This window comes from Pezoporus flaviventris, unplaced genomic scaffold (assembly GCF_033815535.1).
Source record: "Pezoporus flaviventris isolate CSIRO_AGI_PZ_B2104156 unplaced genomic scaffold, CSIRO_AGI_Pfla_v1 ptg000036l, whole genome shotgun sequence".
Lineage (NCBI taxonomy): Eukaryota > Metazoa > Chordata > Aves > Psittaciformes > Psittacidae > Pezoporus > Pezoporus flaviventris.
The window spans coordinates 39,838,908-39,865,022 of record NW_026892584.1 but is presented as its reverse complement, the minus strand read 5'-3'; the positions used below and the strand labels follow the sequence as shown (position 1 = coordinate 39,865,022).

General features: G+C 36.5%; 1 protein-coding gene across 5 annotated transcripts in view; it reads right to left on the bottom strand.

Annotated features, from left to right (window-relative positions):
* Positions 1 to 26,115, bottom strand: part of PPP2R5C (protein phosphatase 2 regulatory subunit B'gamma) — an 84,051-nt gene that overhangs the window by 9,819 nt on the left and 48,117 nt on the right. For 3 of the 5 annotated variants that reach the window (XM_061464039.1, XM_061464042.1, XM_061464043.1), the window contains 10 exons: positions 19,128 to 19,327; positions 14,793 to 14,903; positions 14,112 to 14,204; positions 13,884 to 14,014; positions 11,317 to 11,376; positions 10,092 to 10,200; positions 7,900 to 7,953; positions 5,391 to 5,561; positions 4,707 to 4,834; positions 3,058 to 3,159 (listed from right to left, as the gene is read on the bottom strand). In XM_061464039.1, the coding sequence (XP_061320023.1) occupies positions 3,058 to 3,159; positions 4,707 to 4,834; positions 5,391 to 5,561; positions 7,900 to 7,953; positions 10,092 to 10,200; positions 11,317 to 11,376; positions 13,884 to 14,014; positions 14,112 to 14,204; positions 14,793 to 14,903; positions 19,128 to 19,327 (1,159 nt within the window). The remainder of the gene's footprint in view (positions 1 to 3,057; positions 3,160 to 4,706; positions 4,835 to 5,390; positions 5,562 to 7,899; positions 7,954 to 10,091; positions 10,201 to 11,316; positions 11,377 to 13,883; positions 14,015 to 14,111; positions 14,205 to 14,792; positions 14,904 to 19,127; positions 19,328 to 26,115) is intronic. The other 2 variants (XM_061464040.1, XM_061464041.1) reach the window with 2 other exon arrangements.

The window sequence follows — 26,115 nt, the reverse complement described above, 5'->3', positions numbered from 1 at the left end:
AAGAGAGCAGACTTTGGCCTCTTCAGGAGCCTGCTTTGGAAGGTTCCATGGGATGCAGACCTAGAGGGCAGCAGGGCCCAAGACTGTTGGTTGATATTCAAGGATCACCTGCTGCAAGCTCAGGAATGTTGCATCCCAACCAGGAGGAAGTGCAGCAGGAGGGCCAGGATGGATAAGGAGCTCCTGAGGAAAATTCAATTGAAAAAAGAGGCTTATAGTAAGTGGAAGCAAGGACAGGCAGCCTGGGAAGAGTACAGGGATGTTGTCTGAGAAGCTAGGGACCAGGTTAGGAAAGCTAAGGCCCGGTTAGAATTAAACTTGGCTAGAGGTATTAAAGATAACAGGAAGGGATTCTACAGGTACAGAGCAAATAAAAAACAGACTAGGGAGAATGTAGGCCCCCTCAGGAAGCTCTCGGGAGAACGGGCTACACAGGATTTGGAGAAGGCTGAGGTTCTGAATGACTTCTTTGCCTCGGTCCTCACTGGCAAAGGCTCCGACCACACCACCCAAGTCTTGGAAGGCAGACACAGGGACTGTGAGAATGAAGACCTTGCACCCGCTGTAGGGGAGGAACTGGTTCGAGACCATCTTAAAAATCTGAACGTGCACAAGTCCATGGGTCCTGACGAGATCCATCTATGGGACCTGAAGAAGCTGGCAAATGAAGTTGCTAAGCCACTGGCTGTCATATTTGAGACATCATGGCAGTCAGGTGAAGTTCCCGATGACTGGAAAAAGGGAAATATAACCCCCATTTTCAAGAAGGGGAAAATGGATGACCCAGGGAATTACAGAGCAGTCAGTCTCACCTCTGTGCCTGGCAAAATCTTGGAGCACATTCTCCTGGAAGGCATGCTAAGGCACATGAAAAACAACAAGGTGCTTGGTGACAGCCAGCATGGCTTCACTAAGGGGAAATCCTGCCTGACCAATTTGGTGGCCTTCTATGATGGGGCTACAGAACTGATGGACAGGGGTAGAGCAGTTGATGTCATCTACCTGGACTTGTGTAAAGCATTCAACACTGTCCCCCATGACATCCTTGTCTCTAAATTGGAGAGACATCAATTTGATGGATGGACCACTCGGTGGATAAAGAACTGGCTGGATGGCTGCACGCAAAGAGTTGTGGTCTGTGGCTCAATGTCCAGCTGGAGACCAGTAACGAGTGGTGTCCCTTAGGGATCGGTGTTGGGACCTGTCTTGTTCAACATCTTCGTCACTGACATGGACAGTGGGATTGAGTGCGCCCTCAGCAAGTTTCCCGATGACACCAAGCTGTGTGGTTTGGTTGATACGCTGGAGGGAAGGAATGCCATCCAGAGGGACCTTGACACGTTTGTGAGGTGGGCTGATGCCAAGCTCATGAGGTTTAACCATGGCAAGTGCAAGGTCCTACACCTGGGTCAGAGCAATCCCAGGCACAGCTACAGGTTGGGCAGAGAAAAGATTCAGAGCAGCCCTGCAGAGAAGGACTTGGGGATGTTGGACATGAGCCAGCAGTATGCGCTCACACTCCAGAAAGCCAACTGTATCCTGGGCTGCATCAAAAGGAGCGTGACCAGCAGGTCGAAGGAGGTGATCCTGCCCCTGTACCCTGCTCTTGTGAGACCTCACCTGGAGTATTGTGTGCAGTTCTGGTGTCCTCAACATAAAAAGGACATGGAACTGTTGGAACAAGTCCAGAGAAGGGCCACGAGGATGATCAGGGGACTGGAGCACCTCCTGTATGAAGACAGGCTGAGGAAGTTGGGGCTGTTCAGCCTGGAGAAGAGAAGGCTGCGTGGAGACCTCGTAGTAGCCTTCCCGTATCTGAAGGGGCCCTATAGGGATGCTGGGGAGGGACTCTTCATTAGAGACTGTAGTGACAGGACAAGGGGTAACGGGTTAAAACTTAAACAGGGGAAGTTTAGATTGGATATAAGAAGGAAAATTCTTCCTTCTGGTGAGGCACTGGAATAGGTTGCCCAGGGAGGTTGTGAAAGCTCCACCTCTGGCAGTGTTCAAGGCCAGGTTGGACGAGGCCTTGGGTGATATGATTTAGCGTAAGGTGTCCCTGCCCATGGCAGGGGGGTTGGAACTAGATGATCTTAAGGTCCTTTCCAACCCTAATGATTCTATGATTCTACTTAAATTGCAGAAAGGAACTTCAAAACTTGGACAAATCCATCCCCATTAAGAATCTGTACTACTTCCAGTATATTGGTTTAAAATAGGTGTATAATTTGAGCCACCACTTGAAGGAATCTCTATTCACTTTAAAATTAAAACTAGAATTCAAATCCATTATGCACTTTCTAACTATACTCCCCAGCCCCTAAGGTGAGAGTGAAAACATTAATACTTTTGAGTTCTCAATCTCACTTTAGTAGGCTTTATAATATCCCAAATATTCAAAACACTATGTCTAACAAAATTAGACATGGAGGAGCAGAAGATAAGTGCCTTTATGATCATAAAAATCTGCATTTTGGGGCATAAACCAGAAAAATTCTAGCTTTTAAATCCCTGCTCTGTTCACTGACTATGCAAGAACATACTAAATTCAGCGGGAGTCTTCTGGCAGGTAATGTATAAATGCCCTCTATTTCAATGGACTGATAACTTTATTTTGGGTCGTTTTTAGAAAAATATTCACATATGTTGAGACACAATGCAATGCTTTAAAATATTGGAAAAGTGTTTTGGGAAGAACCAAGTGACAACATGAAAGGAAATAACACTGGGTAAATAAAGCATGCTAAAATAAATACAGGATGTAAACTAAACTGTTTAACAGATCTTTTACACTGGGCTCTACAAGTACCCCTCTCAAGTTTATTTTTAGGAAGATTGTGACCCCCAGCAGTATTAGGTATCAGACTATGTGAGGCATTCTGCTGTTAAGGAGATTTTAAAATTCACCTATAATAAGTTTTCACCAAGTCAATTCAGAGACTGTTGCACTGTAAATGAATGGGCAACTTCCCCACTAAAGACAGTAGTTTTTCAGAGCTAAAGCACTCTGAACAAATTATTCAAGAACAGACAGACAACACTGATATGAAAACTTACTTCAGTTTTTCTGCTTTAAATTGCTGTGTGCAGTCATCGAACAGTTTTTGGTTCATCTCCATGAAGAGTTTCAGAGCATTGTATATCAAGCCATGTATTGTCCTATAAGTAAAACCTCTGGTTGAAATTCAGAGTACTTTAAACTTTGAAATCTATTTTTTTCTTGTCAACAGTAGCCAATAGCTTACATAACTGGAAAATTACATCATTTCAGAGTAAGTGGAAACAAAGCTAGTGAGTGGAAGTTTCAGTTTACCCTCATAAAGGGCTAACGGAAGCACTAAAATTACCAACTTGAATGCAGCTTTCATTCTCTACAGCACTACTCATCACTTTTGGTATGTTTGAACTTCATTTTTAACAGCAGATGTGTTAATACAGGATTAGTTTTGAAATTTAGTAACTGACACTAATCAAACTAGGGTTATTAGAGAAAATGCAAGATGACACTGATCTTGATATAAGTAACTTACTGGCAGCTGACAAATTCAAGGAAAAAACTCCAACATTAATGATTAAAAGGAGCATGGAAAAGACACCATTCATTTAAAGAACTGTCACACAGCAACGAGCATTCACTTTAACACAATTACGCCACACACTCTGGAAAAGTGTTAGAAAAGTGGAAAAAATCAGAAAATAAACAAAATAAACTGCTTTATGAAGCACTTTTACAAAGTAATTTACAGTTCCAATCTGTAATGTACTACTGATAATTAAATCCAAAAAGCAATCCATTCAATGATTATTTTGTACCACACATGTGAGCTACAAGTAAGAGTGCAGCTGTACTGGGTAGCACAACTTCTGCTCAGAGCAAAATGAATGCAAGGCCTTGAAAGCCAGAAAAAATAGTCAACAGCAATCCACATTTACTGAGTACAATTGCATCACTGAATCAGTTTTATTAATGAGTACATTATTTGTTACTGCTTACATCCAGTGACAGTAACCAATTACTTTAACATCACTTTACTTTCCATTTCTTTTCCTGTGTTTAGTGGCAGACTGATTTCTCATTCTTGGCCAACCCATCAGCAGTCCTCAGCACCAGACTGTGATATTTTCACTATCCCAGCAGTTGCACAATAGCTCAAACAAAGAGGCACTTTACAATGGAACACCTGCAGAAAGGAGCTGACCAGCACTCTTTTCATACGTCAGTACTATGTTATTGTGGGGGGAAACAAAGTTAAAATAGTCAATGGAGAAAGAAGAGAAAACAATAAACAATGGGGGGAGGAAGAGGAGGGAAGGAAATACTGACTTGGTCTACAATATATTCCCATTAGAATGCAGAAGAAACGCAAAACAGCAAAGATGTTAAAGATAAGAAATCAAAGTTAGTCTTTAGAAGTATGTGAACTACAGATTCAGCCAAATTTGGTTCATATTAATAAAAAATACATCATGGATGAGATGCACTAAAAATATTGTTTCTTGTTTAATGAAAAAAGGAAAACTTTTCCTCAGGTCTTTATACTTCCTAAAAACTTTGCCAACAGTAGTCTCCTCCTCATTCAGCAACTTGAATGTAATAAACAGCTCAACATACTTAAAACTAGCAACTCAAATATCTGAACCACTTTTAGGCCTAAATCTAGATGTAAGTGAACTAAAAGAACCTTATTTGTAGAAGTGTTTCTTACTTGTTCCAATGTGTCTTTGAATTCCGGTACAAAGATGGAAACATGATGGGTAAAATTTTTGCTGCGTTATCACTAATTAGACTCATAATATATTCATTATTCCAGTAGTATAATGCTCGCTCTGCAACCTAAGATGACAGGAAAAAAAGGAAAGCTTCAGACACCCTCTTATTAAGAGCAAATAATTGAAACATTTGACAGAAATAAGGAAAGGTCAGATTGGATTTTTTTTTTTTCTAGTGCAGACAGAGCCATGGAGCTTATGAAAAATGAGATGGAAAAATTGCTTTTTCCCTGATAGGAACATGATTCAAACAATAACCTATGAACTCTGAAGTGCAAGCAAAGAAATGTTTTCCCAAAGAAAGAGTATTTGTAGTACTCTATTACAAGCAGTGAAATGCAAACACTGTGTACTTGAAGGGTTCACGTAGTTCTGAGAACATTGAGCTTTTAAGCTTTTATGTTAAGCATAACACTGAAGTGAATCACCCAATATGAATGCACATACCACACTCTTGAAAAAAAACCAATAACGCTAACATCTGGATCCCTAAAATTTAACACAGAATCGAATGCTTTTTTTAGCAACAAATAAAACCCATTGAATAGTAACAGGTAATACCATTAACAAATATGCTTTATAAAAATTCTCTTATTACAGTACACTCAGTAGGTACAGACCTGGAAGTGTGGACTGGACACACATTTGGCTAGCTGTCTGAAAAGAGGCTCCATAACTTTTACAAATTCAGATGGTTCAATAACATCTAAAATTTCTTCTAGTTCATTTAGAAACATGACTTCTTTTGGACTGTGAGTCTTTGGCCAGTATTTCAGCAGTGCCATTACAACCTGTAGAGACAAAGTGAACATAATCTTCACAGCAATTTGACTTTATCACACTAAATTATATCTCATCAAGAAGTCTGGTACTTTAAACACAACACAACTCAGATATTTTGTCCCATGTGACAGCAGTAATCAAATATGGTTCAGTGTCACAGAAGTATCTGTTAATAGATCTAAAAACACTTCTTTGGAAAACAAAGTTATGCACATAAAAGACATGTTTATAAATAATAATCAAAAGACTAGAGAATGACCTGACCCCTAACTTACCATGATCAAAGTGCAAATTTGTTATTACACTATGGGGAAAATGATCTGTCATTTAAGTGAAAGCAGCTTTCAATCTCTAATTTCTTGGGACTGTACTCCAAAGCTCAAGAAATTAAGTTTTATGATTATATTTTAAGAAAGTATTTACTATAAATACCCAAACTGACAGATGACCAACAACTCTAGGCATGTTGCTCTTAAAGCATTGAGTTTTATTTAACTAAATTACTATAATTAGAGACTTTACTTTCTTCATGACTATTATTTGCCCAGCTTGCTGAAGCAGTTTTTGCCTAGCAAACCATGAATACTCAAAAGATAGGTGGGTGGGATCCATAAAAACGTGATCTAAAGGAAGCTGTCTGCCAGTTAGCTCACAACTCTTCAAAAAGAGTGTATACATCTGTGGGAAATGTTTCTCTAATCTAACTGAAAACCAGAACTCTCTCAACTACTGAACATCTAAGTCAAAGAATTAGCTTAAGATTAAAATATATTTGGACACCGTATTTATTAGTGTAGTTACTGATTACATCATAATTTATTCAAGAATCTTTGGAAATATACAAATGAAGGAATAACAACTCTTGTGCTGTTAGCAATTTCTGATTTAAGAAAAATAAGAGTAAACACAAATGTGTTTGCTACGAAAGGACAATGATTTTTTCCGAAAGATGTTAGTTTTCAAACCAAAATGTAAGATTTTATGTATTTTTTTTTTAACCATAAAACCTGTTTTCTATCTGTGGCAATTTGGTGCCAAAGAATATTCAAATAGGAAGACAAATTCCCTCAAAGGATATTTAAGCTACGTAGCAGTGGACGAAAAATCCAGAACAGTACAGACTTCTGGAAAAATTCTTTAAAAGTAAAACTGATATTTTGTCTTTTTATATAGTTTAAAAGCTGCAATGGCTCATTAGCCTCTGTCAAACAATGATTTTTGCTCTCATTTAGAAAAAAAAAAGTTTCTATTTTTGTTTTCTGAAATTTTTACAGAAGCCCAGCTTTTTGTATGAAAGTAGATACTATGTCCTGGGGAAATTTATGCAGCTTTTTTTTCAATAAGATGTCAGAAAGTCTCATATAACAACAGGAAGGGAAAACAGTTATTTTGTAATAACCAGAATTTTTGAAGGACACCTTAGTACTTCAGTGAGGCATGTGCTAAATTTTTAAATAATGTTGTAATCATGTACTACTTTGGGATCAAAAAAAGAAAACAGACTTGCATATGTATCAGTTCAGATTTGTACTAGGAAACAGGCAACATCCTAGCTGATTTCTGGAAGCCAGCTAAGTTTTCAAGATCTCATACAACACAAGTGACAGAATGTCTGACATTTGGTAAGTTAACAAATATTAAAAACTCTAATTCAAAGAGAGCTCAAGAGAGCTCATGCTCAGCTGCATACTCCATTTGTTTAAAGAATCCCAGTTCCCATTTTACAATGAAAATGGTTATAATCTAATGTGCACTTTTGTTAATAACAATCATTTCACTGATTGCTACTTACTGAGTAAACACATTAGTTCTTACCTACTTCATATTGGGTTTAATGAGGCAAAGCACTATATGCTATGAAGGACAATTAAAAGTACTCATCTACACAATTAGTGCAGCCAGACCAACATCTGCTTCTATGGTCCAAACTTCATAGACATGAACAGGATCTAACTCAAAAGCCTTGCATTAGTAGGTAGCTCCATGGGCCAGAAATCTGTGCTCAATCATCAGTCACTCAATAGAGCACAGTTCAGGCAAGCTGATTTCTGACTAAACCGCTTCAGCATCAACCATCTCATATCCAGACAGCCAGAAGAAAACAAGCAGAATAAACTCTACTCTGTTAGTAAAAGGTATGCTCTTAACGTTTGTTTTAATTCATTTTGGACATTTAACCAACTGTTGGAAAAACTGAATTTGACAGATCAAAATTATTAAATATGTGACTCTTCCTAATGAAAACAATTACATATCAATATTTTGATCCTCAAACCACCTTAAACAGTCTACAGATTAAAGGAATATTAATATTCCAAAACATATAATAATGGAAGATAAACTTACTGGTTCTGTAAGTGTGCTGTCCTTTTCTAAAAATTGAACTACACAGTATGCCAGCTACAGAAAGAGAGAGAGAGAGATAGTTATTAATGCTCTTTGAAGCCACTTTGAAACCACTAGTGTAAGTGGAGAACACTACTAATTCAAATAAAAACGCAACAGTTTTTCTGTAATTTTTCAGAAATTATTTGGCAGACAATTTAAACAACAAAAGGGCAAATACACTTGACCAATTTTTCCCAACCTTCCCAAGTCTGTCCTCACCTTTTTCTGGGCAAACACATAATTCCACGTTTTCTTTTTAGATCTAGTACTTTGCATTTCAGTACACTTCATCTTTTCAAACACAGGATTTAAGAAAACACTATCTTGTCATTTAAAGCACTCTCCACTTGCCAACATTTTGTGTCCCATACTGATTTAGTATTTTATATTTCATAACCTTAATTAGAAATGCATTGAACAGTCATAAATCTTAGAATTTTCTAGACATGAGAACTAATGCTAACTGTGCATGTCAATATAAAGCTGATACAAGCTGAGGCTAAATTACAGTATTTACCACCTTCAATTATGAGACTCAGACTGCCTATCCACGCCTGAATGGTGAACTATTACACACACCCGTTTCATTTAGTAGGCCAACGGTACCAAAGTAAATGGGAGGTTCACTACTTGACCATTTTTTCTAATGTCTCCCACCTTATGAAAGTTCAGCTGATGAACCCAGTTCCCTTCTGATGACTGCTACCAAGAATGTCCCTAAGCAATTCAAGGAATGTACAACAGTTACACCCAGTGTTCTCCATCATTTTACAGTAAATTTGAATTAGATGTAGAAATTATCTTTCTTCATGCATATCTGGATTTGCCAGCAAACCCTTTTTAATATTTGCCACTATTTCAATGTGAATTTTTGTGGTTTGACTCTGGTGTTTCACACACTAAACTCACTCAAAAAGCTTTCCTATCTTATGCAATAGAACATGTAAAAGAGGCATTCCCTATGTCTTCTCTTTACTAATGGTAATGAGAAATGCAGATCACCTGAAGGCTTTGGAAAGTTAGTTTGTGAATTAAGGGGAAGATATAAAGACCAAGCCATCTCAAGTAGGTAAAAGAAAAGGTGGCTATCACAGATGCTTGCACTAGCTGAAATTACAAGAAAGGTCTAATTCGCCACATCCCAACAGGCTGTGTTCATAGAATAAAAAAAAAAAAAAAAGGGGGGGATGGGGGATATTTTTAAATGGAAACCACTCTAGCCTACTACTTTAACTGGAACTGATTTGAACCCCAGTAGGCAAGATCTAAAGTAAACGCTTATAAGCATCTCTAATTGCTAAAGAACTGTAATTACAGAAATGGTGTTCTTAAAAATACAAATTGTTAGTGATTTTATTTGAAGAGATGGTACTTAAAACTTGGAGTACTTGAATCTACATAGACATGTTCAACTTTCAAATTAAAAAAAAAAAACAAACCAAACAATCAAAACTAAAGCTGTGTAACAACCTCTCACTAAGAAAATTTCAGTATATCACAATACTGTATTTTCTCTAATACTGTATGATTTCCCACTTCTCTAGAAATTCTGAATGGAACTAAACTCAGCACAGAAAACATACAGCTGGTATATAAGCATGCTACAACTCAGATGCACCCTTTTTTGATTTTTACTTCTAAAAAGATCTTATAAATAATGATGTCCCAGTAAATGCCCAATTCTTTAACAGTTGTAAGACACTGAATTCAGCTGAAATTCTCCATGTAGTTTAGAAAAAAATCTGTTTATGAATGACAATCATTAAAATCATACTTTTCTGCAATTTTTGTATGTCTAAATATTACAGACAAGAATAAAACAAACAAAAAATTCTGCATGTGAATATATATCAAGAACTTTCACATTAAGGAACTACTTCATGTGGTTCATCTATAAACATTACAGTGCTATTTTTAAAAAGGTATTTACTTATATACAAAACACATATTTTGAAGTAATTTCCCTTCCCTCCTCCCTCAACAAGTGAGGCACTATAGGTACATATATTAAGCAATTTCCCTAAGGCCAGTTATTAGGCAAGTGTTGGAAGCGTTCAAACAGAATTCATATCAGTATGACTAGAGTCCCCCTGTCCTCTCTAGGCAAACTTACTTTAACACTAGTCTGAAAAGTGCTGAACAAAATTTACCTGTGGATGGTAGACACTGAGTGATTTCACTTTGTGCAATGGTAACAAAACCTTCAATAAGAATATTTTGTGTTCTTCTTTTAATGGTAAGGCAAATCCATTAATTATGCTGTCAGGGAAACAAATTTAAAAATAGAAGTCAGTAATTATACAAGATCTGCACTGCTGTGCAGCATTAACATCAGTTAAAATATCAAGAATCCTATTGCCCATTTAGTATTTTAAATTCTATTTTATTACTCTAATGCTTTTCAATAACAAGGACAGAAGGCACCCAGGCAAAAAGAACCTACTATATTCCTCTTAAAAAAAGAAAAAAAACCAAACAAGCCAAAACCAGAACCTCACAAAACCATTAAAAGGGAGAAAGTTACATTTATTTCACATCTTGGAAATCAGAGATGTCCAAAAATTAAAGCTTAATAAACACTTGCATATCCTTGTTGCACATGCTTGAAGTAATTTTCACTAGTAATGACTGCACAACTATTTTTGAGGATATGAATTATTCCTCCTGAAGTCTCTCAATGCATAATCTCAAACCCCCATTACTACATTAACATTTCTATGGTTTCTTGCCACAACTTCCACATACTCAAAAAATACACATTAACTTAATTAAAAAAAAAAAAGTGTCTCCAAGATGTTTTAAGGCTTGTTAAACCGAAAAGAGCAAAAAAGCGGGGTGAGTTTGGCCCTGATTGAGTATACATATGGATTACATAAATCAGTTGATAAAAACCACTCTAGTTTTGATGAAGCTATCAGCTTTTAAGTTGTAAAATTTTCAAAGACTTTCAGATACATCACTGGAATTTGCAAAATAATGGGATTAACAAAAGAAGGTTACCAAAGTTTCATAACCTGTGATTCCTTGGTGTACCCGCTATGCATTTAGTGATGTTGGAAGAACTTTTAATAAATTCCAACTCACTGCATTATTTGTATTTGCTTTACAACTAATATTAATTACAGGGGTCCTAAGCTAGAAAATCAGACTTATGATGATTGAAAAAACTGTCACATTCCAAAACGTTGCCACAAGGTTCAAGATTTTTGCTATGTTTCTGCAATCCTACACAAACCTTATACTCATTACAGCTCTGACATGATATGAAACTATTTTAATCTTGCCTCAAACAAATCTGCAATTCCCAATTTGATTTTTAAAGTCTACCCTGAAGACCAAGCAAGTTTAATTAATTAAATGAAACCTACAACTTACCTTCCCAGTATTTCCAGTAATTCTGCTATGCCATTGTGATGTTCTGTTTCATAAATAAACCTAAATAAAAAGCTTTATTCAGTTACTGCTGAAGAGAGATATAAATCTAAAACCAAGATCCCCATCTCACATTACAGGTAGCCTTGCCCTCCCAGGTTTTAGTCACTCAGTCAAAAGAGAACAGGAAAACACAGTGAAAAAGAAACTTTGTGGAAAGATAAATCGGTAACACATCAAGCTACTTTCAATCTTCCTACTTGCCTGCTCTTTTTTTCCCCACATTTAACAAAGCAGCATGCACTTGAGCTTTTTCCAATACTCACATTCTATGCCATTTTAATAATGCAAAACTGAACACAGCAAACAATGCTTTAAATATTAAAATAACACAAAAGCATCTGGCATAATTAAATGCCATAACTCAACCTTCTATAGCACATGCAAGCACAAGGTGTTCAAACAGTTGCTATTTATGGATCTAAAAATCTCTTTGCCATTACAGACTTCTGTGCAAACAAAAGGCTCTGTAAAAAACAGAGGAAGTCAAATTTTTCCAAGTTTTCTGTTGATAGAGCACTGTAATTCCCTAGGCAGTCACCCTGCCATCCTTTTTCCAAATTGCCTGAGTGTAAACTTATTGAGAAAGTTCTATGCACAACCTTTTTTGCAAAAAGTTACAAATATTTATGCTTGAAAAAATAATTCTACTAGTTAGAAAACATTTTTAATTTGAAAATTTGTCATAGGCAGACATATTAACAGCTACTTTAAAGCTTGAATACTTGATACTACTACTTTTTCCCCTTAAAAACCATTTCCACATAACCCAGTACAACAACAATTACAAGCAAAACTAAAGACAATGATACAAAAAGCTTTGGACTGAATTAACAGGAGCATAAAGGTTTAATAATTAAAATATTTTGCAATAGTAAAAATAGAGAAATGCACTATCAGGGCAGAATTCTGGCAATTCTGGTCAGTGACTAAAAGACAAAGAGCACACATTTCTTTGTGTGTCAGCACAATAAGCTGACAACTTGTAGGTAAAAGTATAAGACAAGGAAATGCTTTGAAAAATTCTACACATACTCTAGGAGCTCTTGAAGAGTACAATCCATTAATTCAAGAAGAAGTTGAAACAACTTCCCTCCCTCGTGCTCATGTCCAGGAACATTAGCTTACATTTGGAGATGCAAAATTTTTAGACTTCTAACTTTTAAATATTATATGATTAAGTGAGGTTTTCCTTTTAATTTTTCCTCCATTACAACTTGGTAGAGAAAGGTAGTCTCTACAGTGCAAATCACATAATCTCCAATACACATTTCAGATTGAAAACATTTTTTATACAAGCTTACAAATTTGATCTAATGACCAGAACATTTCAAAAGCTCTGTGCCAGAATTATCTGCATTTGAACACTTTGCTTCCATTGTCCCTGAAAATAAAGTGCAAGAAGTGGCAAGTAAAAACACTTTTCAGAAGTGAATTTTAAATACGCTGTGATGCTGCTGTGTTATCTGGTTCAGATATTTTATAAAATTATGCATTTTGGAATTAATTTCATAAATTCTGTGTCTGGGGGAAAATTTACATCTTTGTTTGAAAGATACACCTGTACTTTATCCTTTGGACATACTGGCTCTTGACATATCTAGTCAAGAGCAGTTGTCAACAACAGTGCAGGCTTACTTATTTTGTTAAAGTAGCCCCTCTGTATCACTTCCAAAGGCTTACTTGTTACCATGAGCAAGGAGGATAAGCTCCCTCTACAGCTGGTACTGCTGGGTGCCATTCATGAGAGGGCACTGAGTATGTGGCAGCTTTTTGCTATTTTTTTTAAAGGGATAGCATGAAACATTAATTGGGGGATGAAAACAGCAGTGCTAGAGATAAAGGGAAAAATGACAGGAGGAGTGCAAAACTGATACGATACCATTATTTGTTGACAAGAATACAAAAACTAAGCCACTAAATTTAAGGCACCATAATTTTGCATTCATGCTTGACATAATGCCAGTAAAACACACACTTCTAAAGAGCTTTGGTAATACAGTGGACTAGTTTTTAATCTTTTCCACCCCCCCCCCTTTGGAGGTAATACGCACATTCATTCTATGGCAATTAAAAAAATATTTCACAAGCCCTAAATTGTTCATCTCTGTTCTGAGGAAAGAAAAGGCAGTAAATATGTTCCTTCTAGCAAATTCCAGATCCCTCAGTCATTCAACTTAAGCCCAACCTTTGCACTATGAAGAACTACATTTTATTAAAGCTCTACTAAAACACAAACACCACTACGTAGTAAGAAAAAAAAGCCTTACAGAGAAAGATAACCCAACCACTCACTGAATTGCACACTAGCTCAAATTTCAGCTGCAAAATTTATGGCTTGTGCAAGACTACTCTAATTTGTATCTCCCAGACCGGTATTAATTATTGTCAAATGCAGCAGTATTTGGTATAAACTTACTAAGAAATAAAAACAATTGCTAGCAATGTCTGGGAGTACTTTTAGTTGTATATGTGACCACATGCACCATAATACAAAGATACTGACATACCTATAAAATATATTATTAATTTGTTTCCGGATGTAAGCTCTTAGGCCTAAGAATTTCCCATATATTCTGTGAAGAGTTGTTTTAAGAAAATCTCTTTCACGAGGATCTTCACTGTCAAAAAGCTCTAAAAGCTGCAAAAAGGGAAAAGAAGATATGCAATTTACCTGAATCTAACGCATTGTAAAAATAATTTAAAGCTTGAAGTTAAAAAGTCTTTTTTTACCTCACCTGTAATACAAACTTTTGATCAATATATTTCTTCGCTATATTAGGTTGAAAATCTGGAGATTCTAAAAACCTTAAGAAAAACTCATAAACAAGCTGAAAAAAACCCAAAAAATAATATTAGTCTTTTAAACAAGGAATCATTTTATTAGTAGTAAATTACCAAAATTACTAATTAGTTGCTGAGAGGTGCACTGTTTTTATGTACCACACAGTAAAAACTTTGCTCTTCCTCTCCTGACAAAGTACAAGAACTTAAGTTTCTTTAAAGTACATCGAAATTCTGCTGAGCTCCATCACAAGATTGTACTCAAATGACATACAGCAATCTAATATTCATCATTCCCAGAAGTATGTGTTTTGAACATTCTCTGTTCTCCTCTGTCACAGTACCTCTGAAAGCTAGAGTTGTGCCAGAGTCAGATCAAAGCATATGGTCATAGGGTCAAGCAGAAGCTCATTTAAAATCATAGCAGTTACATCTGCACCACAAGACACAACGAACCTTTAACCTATAATATACTGATTTTTAGTATTATCAGTTTAAATTCAAAAAATGTATTTTAAATATTGCAGAGAAATGTAACTGACCTGAGACAAACACAAACAATTCTGAGTCAAGAAACAACAATTTTAATGTAAGAATTTTGTTAAGATTATGATGTCCTAGTCTTCATTAAATACCTGTAGATGAGGCCATGCAGCTTCTAAGGTTGGTTCATCTTCCTCTGGATCAAATTCTGCTCCCGTTGGATTGGAAGATGGTGGTAATGTTCGAAACATATTAACTGCAAACTGAAATCATATGTGCCTTTAAGAACTCTGAAACAAGTGCATTATTAAGAAAAAGACTTCACTGATGGTTTTGACTGAAAATTCTTTTGAACTATTTTACTTAATATCTGCAAAAGTACAAGCTATGTAACCCAGTTGTTTAAATATGAGCTACATTCGTTCTTTGTTAAAGATTTCTAATTTGGAGAGCACTTTCCCATGCAGTACTCTAAAGCACAAACCTGTCAGGATGTATTTTATGAGGGTATCACTCTGATCTCTTTACAAACATGAAATTTTAAAAGCCCAAGCAAGTGCATATAAAACGTTTACACAAACATGTTTTATATATATATATATATATATATATATATATATATATATGATATATAAATACACATACACTTTACAAGGCTTTGCAGCAACCTGCAGATGTGGAAAGCAGAAGCAGAGATGCCTTTTTACAAGTATTTAGGAGGAAATTGGAGAATACATTTCCTAACTCTGGCAAAGTAAGAGACAACAGGGCAGAGAAGCTGATTTGTCAGGAAAAAGAAAATTCTTCATAAAGGCTACATCACCAAGAGCAGCAGAAACATTTACAGAGCCTTTTCAAAAAAGCCAATACTTGGCTCAGTAAAAAAAAAAATAAAATAAAAAAATATTACCCCATTGGAACCTGCACCGAACTGAATGGTTTATTTGAGGATGCAAAGGAACATTTCCCTTATTTCATCAACTGAAAGGTTCCTATGCTGTCAACAAATGTGTAATACACAGTTTAAAAGAAAAAAACAAAACCAACAACCCCTAAACCCTACAAGTTCGAGTTTACTTAAAATGTAGCTATTCAGAATGCAAGGTCTACTCCAATATAAAATTTAAAATCTATTATGCCTTGAATTCAGTCTTTGTTGTGTTATTATGCTCAAAATCCATTGCAGCTAATACTCACATGTGCCATACACACATTTTTTTCTTTTCTTTTTCTTTTTTTTTTTTTATATTTAAGGAAAGCTTTCTTGCTGATCATTTGAAGATTACTCAAAAGCTCTGAAAGATTAAGCTGTCTCAGTTTAAAGATGCTACTTTGCAGAGGAATGCCTTCTACCCATCTTTGGTAGGATTCTGGGAAAAACATCAGAGTGCCATGTTTCCTTCCCTCTTCACATTCTGACTTCTTCTCATTAACACCACCATTCACAGTTTAAAATAATGCTGTGAATTACCTATTAACTGGCAGGGCTAAGGAGCATATGTATGTGCTGCTCTGCCATCTCACTTCTGACAGATGGCAGAGCAGACAGTGGGAGGCAGTATGAAACTGCATCGGCTAAATCTGCAAGGCTTACATCATATTCCCATAAAGGAAAAGTCATCCTCATGCTTCAGAATATTCCTTCATTTCTGCAGCTGAGATGTAGGTCTAATACAGACAGAGACTGGCATACCAGAGTAATTACTATTTCAGAGAATTAAAAGTAAAGCTGAAATATCTTTATGTTCCCCTTTTAAAAAGCATACTCCATCAAGCAACTAACAAGTTACAACCTATATTATACAATAATCAATAGTCTTCCAACAAAACAAACCCAGGAAGACTATACTTGAAATTTAAAACCTGCTAAGGTTTTTAAGCAAATGGAAGAACAATCACAGCCTTCTCTACATGAGCAAGTCTGAGGCTCTCGCTATTAAGAAAAAACAGCTCATATAGGGTGCTAGGTACAATGTTTTATATTTTTTTATTTCTGAGGATGTCAAACGGAAAAAAACCTAAAGTAAATTGTTCCATGAGCAATGGAACCAATGAACCCTGATTTGATCTGGCTTGTGCTTTATATCCTTGAATAACAGAACATCAAACTGCTTAAATCAAGGTGCATCATCTCCCAGTGAAGGCACAACACAAACCTGAAACTGTTGTCTATTAAGCCACTGCAATTTAGAAAGTTTTACAATGAATTGGTATCAGTGAGTCCTTTACCCTTCTGTCAAATGCCTGATATTTTTCGTAACTTCTCAGCCTTCTGACCAAACAGACAAGACACGAGCTGCAGTCTCATTTCCTCTAAGGCAAATTTCCCTCAGAAGTACTAAGTAAACATAGCTTAAACACAACAGCTCCCCAGCTCCTCCTGCTTCAAACTCCACAACATCTTATCAAATTTATTAAGTTTGAGTCTTTATGAAAGCTGGTCTAGCATGCCAAAATTCCCTCTGTGCTGTTAGCACAAGGTAACACTTGACTCCAAAGTTTTCCCAAGAGAATGGGAAAACAAAAAAGGAAAAGGAAACAACCTGCATTTTACTACTTTACAGACATGTCTGTTATAATGGTAGTTATGCACCCTGTTTTTCTGGTAGCCTATTTTGCGTAATGCAGGAGAATATTTTCAAGCAACTTGCATCAGATAGCGTTACACATTTTCTCCTCCCTTCTCCTGAGCAGCCTGAGTGAAGCTTGACATGAACAGCTCTAAGTGACAAGGTACATTATCTGAAAGTCTTCTATATTTGCAGGAATAAAGCCACCCTAATAGCTAAATTGAGTCACAAGTAGTATGCTTCTATTCACAGTAGCATTTCTTATTCTACACCAAAGATAAAAGAAACCAAACAAAACCTCACATCTGCAAAACACCCCAAACAAAAATATAACTACAGGAGGAACACAGCTGTTTCAGAACAGATGACCAAAAAACCCCAAACCTGTTCCATAAAAGAAGCCTAAGAACACCTGCTATCTGAATTTAAGCTCAAAATACTAGTCCAGGGACTTACATAGCCTAATGCAGTGCTGTGTAAGTCCCATGCAAGGGAACCCCACGCCCTTCAGAACCTTGCACATAATAAACATTTTAAATTCACTGAAAGTGTTGTGAAACAGATGGTGCATGCTCCCAGCAAAACACCACCAATTAAAATAGGAGCCAAATTCTGCACCAAGATTTAGTAAACTGACCAAAGTGCAGACTTCATTACCATTAGTCATACCTGAAAGCAAAGAAAGTTTATATTCTCCCCAGCCAAATATATTCTGGCCATAACTGTTTGATGGAAGATGATAATGCATGCACATAAGGCAAAAGTTATGGAATTATGGGCAGTTAAGACTTCTTACACAGAGCAAATGCTCATGTCTGACTTAGATATTCAAGAACTCTAACTCCATTATACCTAAATGAAGTCTCAGCAAGCTTATTCTCTTCCACAACTCCCCTTTCATCAGTGTCAATTACTCCAAAACAAGGTATCAATTACCAAAAAAACAGAGATACAAACAAACTATCAAGACATGGAAAAAGCCATGATCCTACACCTCCTCATTAATCATCCTCAATGCTTTGTGTACATGTTTGACATCTAGTTATACAGTCCTACTATACACAGAAGTTCTCAATGAAAATAATCTGTGTTTCAGTGAACATTTATGGATGACTTCAAGAATAAGCAGTCTTCAGAATAAGCGATGTCTTTCATACTATAAAACCTTAGAATCTTTGAAGAAGCTTCAAAGTACCCAATTGTTAGGATGGCCTCAAAATGTTACTAGGTTTGTATTCATGTTAAAGATGCACTGTTTTCTCAGTCCCCTGAAAAATCACCTCAAGCTATAAAGTCTTGAGAAAAACATCACGTCACACATGGTCAAGAGTTTTTTGTGGGCTCAGTAGCCAGGGTTTTCAAAAGATGCTTTCTGTTCTCAGTGGATTGCAGACAACAGCTACAGACCTCAACTCAACTGCTGCTCCACGGAACTGGTGTCAAGTCAGCACAATGAGAGCTTAAAGACTCTCCTGTGGTTTCAAGTCTACTGCAGAGAAGGAGCTGGCCATAACCCCAACAGGAAAAAAAAACAAACGCTAGGCCTAGCTGGCTAGGATTTGGGTAGTGAGAAGAAAGAAACAGTACAGGCCTGGACTGTTCATATAGCTTGTTCCAGCAGAACCCTCATCTGCCATCCTGTGGACTAAAAGTCTGACTCTCCTCACCTTTAAACACAGGAGAAACTCAATTGCTGGTACTGAATGAGATTATATAAGATTGTCAAACTTGCAAAGGTGATCTTAATTCCAATCTTCTACTTTTTTTTTTTCCCAGGTTTTGAGTTCTGCTTTTTAAAGAGCTAGATGTATTTAACTTTCATCCCTATTTTTATAAACAACTATTAAAATTGATACAGATAAAAAAGCAACCATGAATTAAAAAATTCAATATAGTTCTCATTGTTAAGTAACTTACCATATGTACTACTTCAGGGTAAATAGGTTCTGTAATCACATTGCGATTGTGTGTGATATATTCTACCATTTCACTTAAAGCTGCTCGTTTTACTTCCTTCCACTTTAGGTCACTTAGTGGATCAGAAACAAAGTCAAAAAGTACACAACATTGTCGTAACTTCTGGATAAAAAGCTTTTCTTGATCAGCAGGAGGAACATCTGAAAAGTGAAAATAATTGGTAGTAAGTTATACTGTAGCAGACTTCACTCTTGTCCCCTCTGCCCAAGACACAGGCATAGCAGTGTTTAAGACTAAAAGGCAAACTTTCTGAATCTTCAAATGATTTTCAGGAATACAACAGTGCAGAGTTATGAGCCACAGTAAAATATGCTGTACATGACAGTGATGCATACTTACTTGCCTTTGCCAGGAATTGATACTGCATGGAAAAAACATATACTTGGAAACAAACAAAAAAACCCCACAAAAAACCCAAAACAAAACAAACACCTCATAGAATTCCCCAAACAGCTCAGTTTGTGGAGTATTATGTCACGTTTGCATAAATCTCTAGTATTAAAAAAAGCATTTAAGCCAGAGCCACTTTTTAAACCTGACAGCTGCCATCTCGCAAAGTCCATTTTTATATCAAGTGCCTTCTATAACACAACAGGCCGCAGGAACCACATCCAGGCATAGAACAATTATTCAAGATTTTTTTAAAACTTCACTAACACAAATATTTAGAGAATCTGAAGCAACACACTTAGGATCTCCAACTACTTGGACAATTTGTAACACTATTTTGAATGTTTGTTTCACACATACAAGAGTTAGGTTTGCATTAATTATCAATCTATTTAAGCACTTGCAGGAGTCTGATTTACTGTGGCCAGCACTGCAAAGTTAAACATTGGCCTTCTAGAAAAGGCCATACTTAATAACCAAGATTAATATAAGAAAAAAATATCAGTAAATTTTAAAAAAAAGTAAATTTCTCATTTGATATTTACTTGTTGTTTAATCATCACTCAGATGCAGCTAGTAAGAAGCTATTTTGACTTCTTCTGTGATACCTATCAAAAATATTTCACAGGCTTCAGGTATCCTGAGACCAGACTCCCTCATCTTCTATAACAAATAGAAGAAAAAAAAAAAATTTAAGAATGATAATCTTGGTAACACCATAATTCATTGCCTGAATCCTTGTTATACAAACACCTAACTTCGAGACAAAGGCTGCCTTGCCTTACAGAGTCTTTCTGCAGTGCTACTTTTTACTGTTTGAAAAGGATACCTGGGTTATAAAAAAAATTTACCTCTCAATTTTCACTTCACACGCTTTACACCTTAATCCTCCCTGCTGATCCTTTGTAATTAATTATGTAGCACTTTGAGGTAAAGCAATATTAGACTGCACATTTCAAACGTCATGCACAATTGACAAGCAAGTAAGCCAGCACCACTTTTAACATCAGTATTTTCCAAAAAAATGAAGCTTCAAAAGAATTAAGTATACGCACAATGACATAAACCCACCAATTATATTTTGAAACTAAAGTACGCCTAAATCACCAAGTCCACGTATAGATGTAGAAGTTAAGGTTATTGTTAAGAAAGAACTGACACTAGACTGCCATTTATAAACATTCATGTGTTGACAACTGACATACCTCCTATAGCTTACATTTGAACAGTTACAGGAGTTATGCCTTTTAAACTCTATAGATCCTTAAGCCTCATTGCCACAAAAATCTGTATGTGCTTTATTTTTCTCTTAAGTAATCCCACAAGCAGTGAAGATGACTAAGGCATGTGAAATTACAGATCATTATACACAGCAAAACCTTTCACGATCAGAACCTTAACTTTCAGTACTTAGGAAATACACAAATTAACTGGCTAGAGGTAAAGAAAGCTGTAACCTCGTTTGATAGCAGCAAAATTCATGTCCAATTAAAACTGTTACATGACTACAGCATCAAGGTAAAGACAAGAAATGTGAATACACCACAGAAAGGCTGTGTAAATTAGCATATTCTATGTTTTTGCATAATGACTATTTTATTGTTAGATATGAACTGCTAAGACATTAATAGCATGTTAAAAAAAAAAGTAAAACTAGATTGCCTTTGTAAATAGTTCTGCAGTTTACACCCACTTCTTCTAGTTGATGACTTTTCTTTTTCCTTAGAGTCTTATAAAATGCTAAAATTTTCTTCAACACAAGCAGCAAGAGCTACCACAAAAGTATCTGAAGCAGTACTACTGAATATGAACACACACAACCTAACACATGCAGGTACAATCTCATAAATTGAATGCCTGACCTATCTACAGTCCAGTTGATTAGTTATATACAATGAGTTGCTCTCCTTTTAGTGCCTGACAAACTTCTTAAGATAACAAAAACTGGAGTAGCTCCACTCTCTCAAAGAGAAGTTGCTTTCTAAAGTACTTTTGTTATAATAAACCCGGAGGACATACTTGGTTTAAAATGGCTGGCTTTTTTTTTAGTTATGTATACAGAATTGTTCAGAAGATTAATTCCAGAATAAAAGCTTCTGAAGTAATAGCCCTGAAGACAACGCAGAATAAAAACGTAGCATACATGAAAGAAACCATAACCAGCTACAGAACTCAGCGTCACCAAGCCACCTGGGACAGTGAAGGCTTCAAGAAGTAGGAAGAAGGTGGTAAACAACGGGTGTCCCTAAACACAGCAACAGCTTTCTGGCAAATAAACCAAAATTCCTGTCCAGCGTTATGAACAAACTGAAGGTACTTTAAGACACACAAATTTTGTATCTGAATACACTTTTGTCTATTTGGACTGAAAACTACAGCAATGAGTGATTTCTTCTGGAAAAAAAGAGCATTTAATCAAGTAATTTGTATACTGAAAGTCAGCCAAATTTATGACCTAAATGTACAAAGTCTCAGACGTACAAAGTGATTACCTTTTCTCAATTAACTGTGAGATGGAAAGTGGTTCAACCTGAAGGGTAAACACAGTTTCACTTTAGGATACTGTGCTATGAATGTATGCTTCACAAGATCCAAAGCCCAAATAGAGACTATAATCATACAAGTAATGGGCATAAAATTACAGTGATTTACAGTACACTGACCTTAAAGGAGAAGAAGCATTAAAGCTATAATTACTACTAATCTCAGAAGTTAAAGACTGAGAACTAAGAGGGTCAAGAAACACCCTTAACCAGGCAAGCCACCTCCCTCACCACTTAACTCTGAAGTGGCTTAACTATTTTTAGTACCCAAGTCACCCTTATTCTAGCTGAGAGAGAATGTTCTTTATGCAGACTGAGAATGTTCTTTATGCAGACTGAGAGTCTCACATATTTCTAAGGAACTGTGTTTTGTTTGTGGTTTGTTGTTTGTGGTCCATCCTCCCCCCCCCCCCCCGAGTCTTAATCCACAATCTTCAGGTGTCTGGATCTCAAATCTCTTGTAGTACTTGTCTGGATTACTTGCCATCAAATAAAAGATCACCCCTACTTTTAGGGTTTGAAAGGATGCTTTCAGTATGACAGAAAAACAGAAGGTGTCCAAGAAGCTAACTTGAGTAGATAGTAATTTTTTGTGCACACCTGCAGAGGAACTCCAGATACGCCAAGAAGTTGTTTATCCTCAGCCACATGATAGTGACTGGTGACAATCTTTCAGTAAACTGCATGGGGACTTCTACATCACCTTCCACTTCAACTTAGTGATAACTCACAACTCCCAATTACTGAAGTTAACTGACTGACTTGAAAAGACTGCCATTAGGAAAAAGTTTCCATAACTGGCCAACTCTGGTGCTCCATTCCTGAATAGCCATGAGAAGGCCACGGTTATTCAGAATCTACTCCTTATAATAATTCCATTTTGAATTATTTGGAGCTGTTCACTAAGTAATGGGTTTTGTATAAATAATAAAAAAACAAAAAACAAACCACCAAAAAAATAAAACCAAAATCAAAACAAAAAACCCCACACACCTTCACCACCTCCATTTGCTAGCAACTATTTACATTATTTTCACAGAATGTTTCTAAACAGTAGCTTAAGCATGACACATACAACTCATACAACTCATACAACTAAGGCTCTGTATTCAACACTTATCCCTATCAGCAATCATACTTTAAATGAGTACTATTTCTGGTATTCTGCTGGAATAGTAGCATAGGTTTTCAGAATCTCAAAGAATTTTGGTCTTACATCTGAATTTGTTTCCCAGCAATTCCTGACACAAATATTGTAATGGCATATTTTATGCCTAAATCCACATAATTTACCAACTATCCTTTTTGCAAGATAGAAAGATACACTAGAAGAAGTACTAAAAGAAAGTAGGTACTTTGATGGGAAGGTAGGCTTCTGGGCCTGACAGATCACCTACTTGTTTTACTTGTATTTTTCATATTTTCTTTCCTTCCAACCCCAGGACATTAAATTGGCTTACACAACCAACCTACAGAGGTGGAAGCTCTGTCCCTTCTATTTTAATTGTATCAGTACAGAAGTAGCTATTCAGTAACTATTCCCACTGGTAACTGTCCTCCCTCTCTCCTTGCTTCTCAGTGGGACATGATAATCATTATATATGCAGGAGCTACCAATACACTACAGCACCCTGAGAAACAATTTTTTAAGGTACAGCATAGCTAAAGAACCAAACCAGTTATATTCTAACAAATCAAATTTTTCCTGTCTTCATACTAAACCAAATTTTGTCTGCTTTTAGAAAATTAGAAATCAAGTAAAAATAAACACTGAATTTTAAAGTGTCTGAACATATGTTCAATATTGTATGGTACATGAATAATTTTCAAATTGTAGGAGTGTAGAGAACTTACCATTCTCTGGATAACATTTTTTATGTTCTTTCAAATCTAAAAATTAGTTTTCTAGTTTTGTATTGTAATTGTGTCAACACTGGGCATTGATGATTGATCCATCCCCATCTTCGCAGCAGCAGCCCTTTTTTCTATGGCAATGGTGTAATTCAATAGTTGCTGAGTAAACGACAAAAGGCACGGCAGGGTAAGTAGGTAACCCAGAGATGTCACACAAAACAGCTGTTTTCTAGTATAGTTTCAAACTGAAATAAAGCTAGAAGTTCAAAGGTTTTAGATCATGTCCTAATAGGAAGAACAGCTCATACAACTTCTACCACAAAACACAGTTTGTGGTCAGTAAAAACAGGAGTGCTCGTATTAGACTCAAGAGAGCACAATATATAAGCATTTTAAGTAGCATAGAAGTGGAACAAACTTCCGCTCTTTATCACAATATTGAAGATAAAGAGATGCACATGTAAGCTGTGTAAAGTGTCATAAAAGAATACAGGCTTAGTCCAAAAGAACTGAGCTGTAAGTTTAAAGCCCTTCTCTAATTATGATGCATTATACCTGTAAACATTCATACAGAGCAATTCTCAACTGCTTTTATATATATGATCACCTGCTGTTTCTTCCCTCGCCTGTAGCTACAGGGCTTTGCACGTGTGGGTAAACCCTCGGGCCTGCACAGTTGGATTTTTTTAGGTGAGGCACAGCATGCATGGAACTGGCCCCACCCTTTACACCTGAGGTTTATCTGTCAGGGCCTAAGGAGCTTGGATGGTGACAGCAAAGTCCTCAGGTCGTAGATTTGATTAGAGCATCCTTCTCTTAGACGAATGGCCTTACAAAGCTAGACAAGCTCCACCTGCCCGGGTTTGAAGTTAGAGTTGTCCTTCTCCTAGGATGGTTGCCCAAAGGCTAGTGAGCCCATTCTGCCCATGGATACACTTTGACCCTTCAGTAGAGACCTGTCTGGCATGGGAGACCGTACCTGGAGGCATATGCCATCACCAGCATAGCTCTCAACCTCACAAGGGCACACAACTCACAACATATATATATATGCACATACACACACACTTAATATATTTCCTGTCAGAAACAAGACAGTGAAGATGAGATGGACTTTCAGTCTGGTCTACAACAACAAAGCTCATGACTCCCAAACAACTCTTGATCATTAATTAAAAATATTTTGTAGGTACTTAGAGCTTCCCTACAGATAACAAGAAAATACTTATTCCAACCAGCTATCATCATAGCAAAGTTATTGAACAGCAAACTGTTCAAGGACAGTTAGAAGATGAGCTGAAAATGGTAGGCCAACCCACAAGGGCAGTTCCCAATTACAAAAGTATTTGTACAGCCCACATATTTCCAAAGCATGATCCTCATCTGCATCAGCTGCCTTTATGCAGCACCATCATGCTCAGTACCAGTCCAGGCATTCAGGAGAGGGAGGGAAATGAAAAATGGCTGTAATTACAGGCTATGTCCACTCCAACTTTCAAGGAACTGACCTGCTGCCAGAAATACTTTTTGACTGTTCTTCAGGTAACAGAAATTTGTAATTGGAAAAGAAAGCTGCTCTGCATTTCCCTGCATTTGGAGGAACTGCACCGTTTTTAACTGCTGCTGTTTCACATTGGGTAATGCACCTGAAAGACCAGCATCCAAAATACAAGAATTACTTTTCTATATATTGATAGAAAATAAGTTTTGTTTTTTTTTTTTTTAAAATGCTTAAATCCATACATATGTGGCCAGTTTTCTAGGTAAAATTCAAAAGCAAGCTGATTTTACTTTATTTCCAAATAGTGGGTTCTGGTGTTGTTTTTTGTGGGTTTTCCTTTTTTTTTTTTAATTTAAATAAATGCAGTGGTTTTATTTAAAGAAATCTTTCCTCCCTTTGCCCTCCCCAAGCAAACAAGTCCTGGTTAGTAGCTTTCTTTTTCAACAAAGCAACAGCACTGATGTTGCTCCTATGCTGATCTGCACTCTGGATGAAGTTGTAACTCCACTTAAGATTAAAATTTATTTCACCTATGACAGCATGTGTATTAAACCAATATAAACAATGATACAGAAGTGGGGACGAGAGAGGCAAGAGCAAGACATGGCAATTCATTAAGTTCGAAGGCACATAACATTTA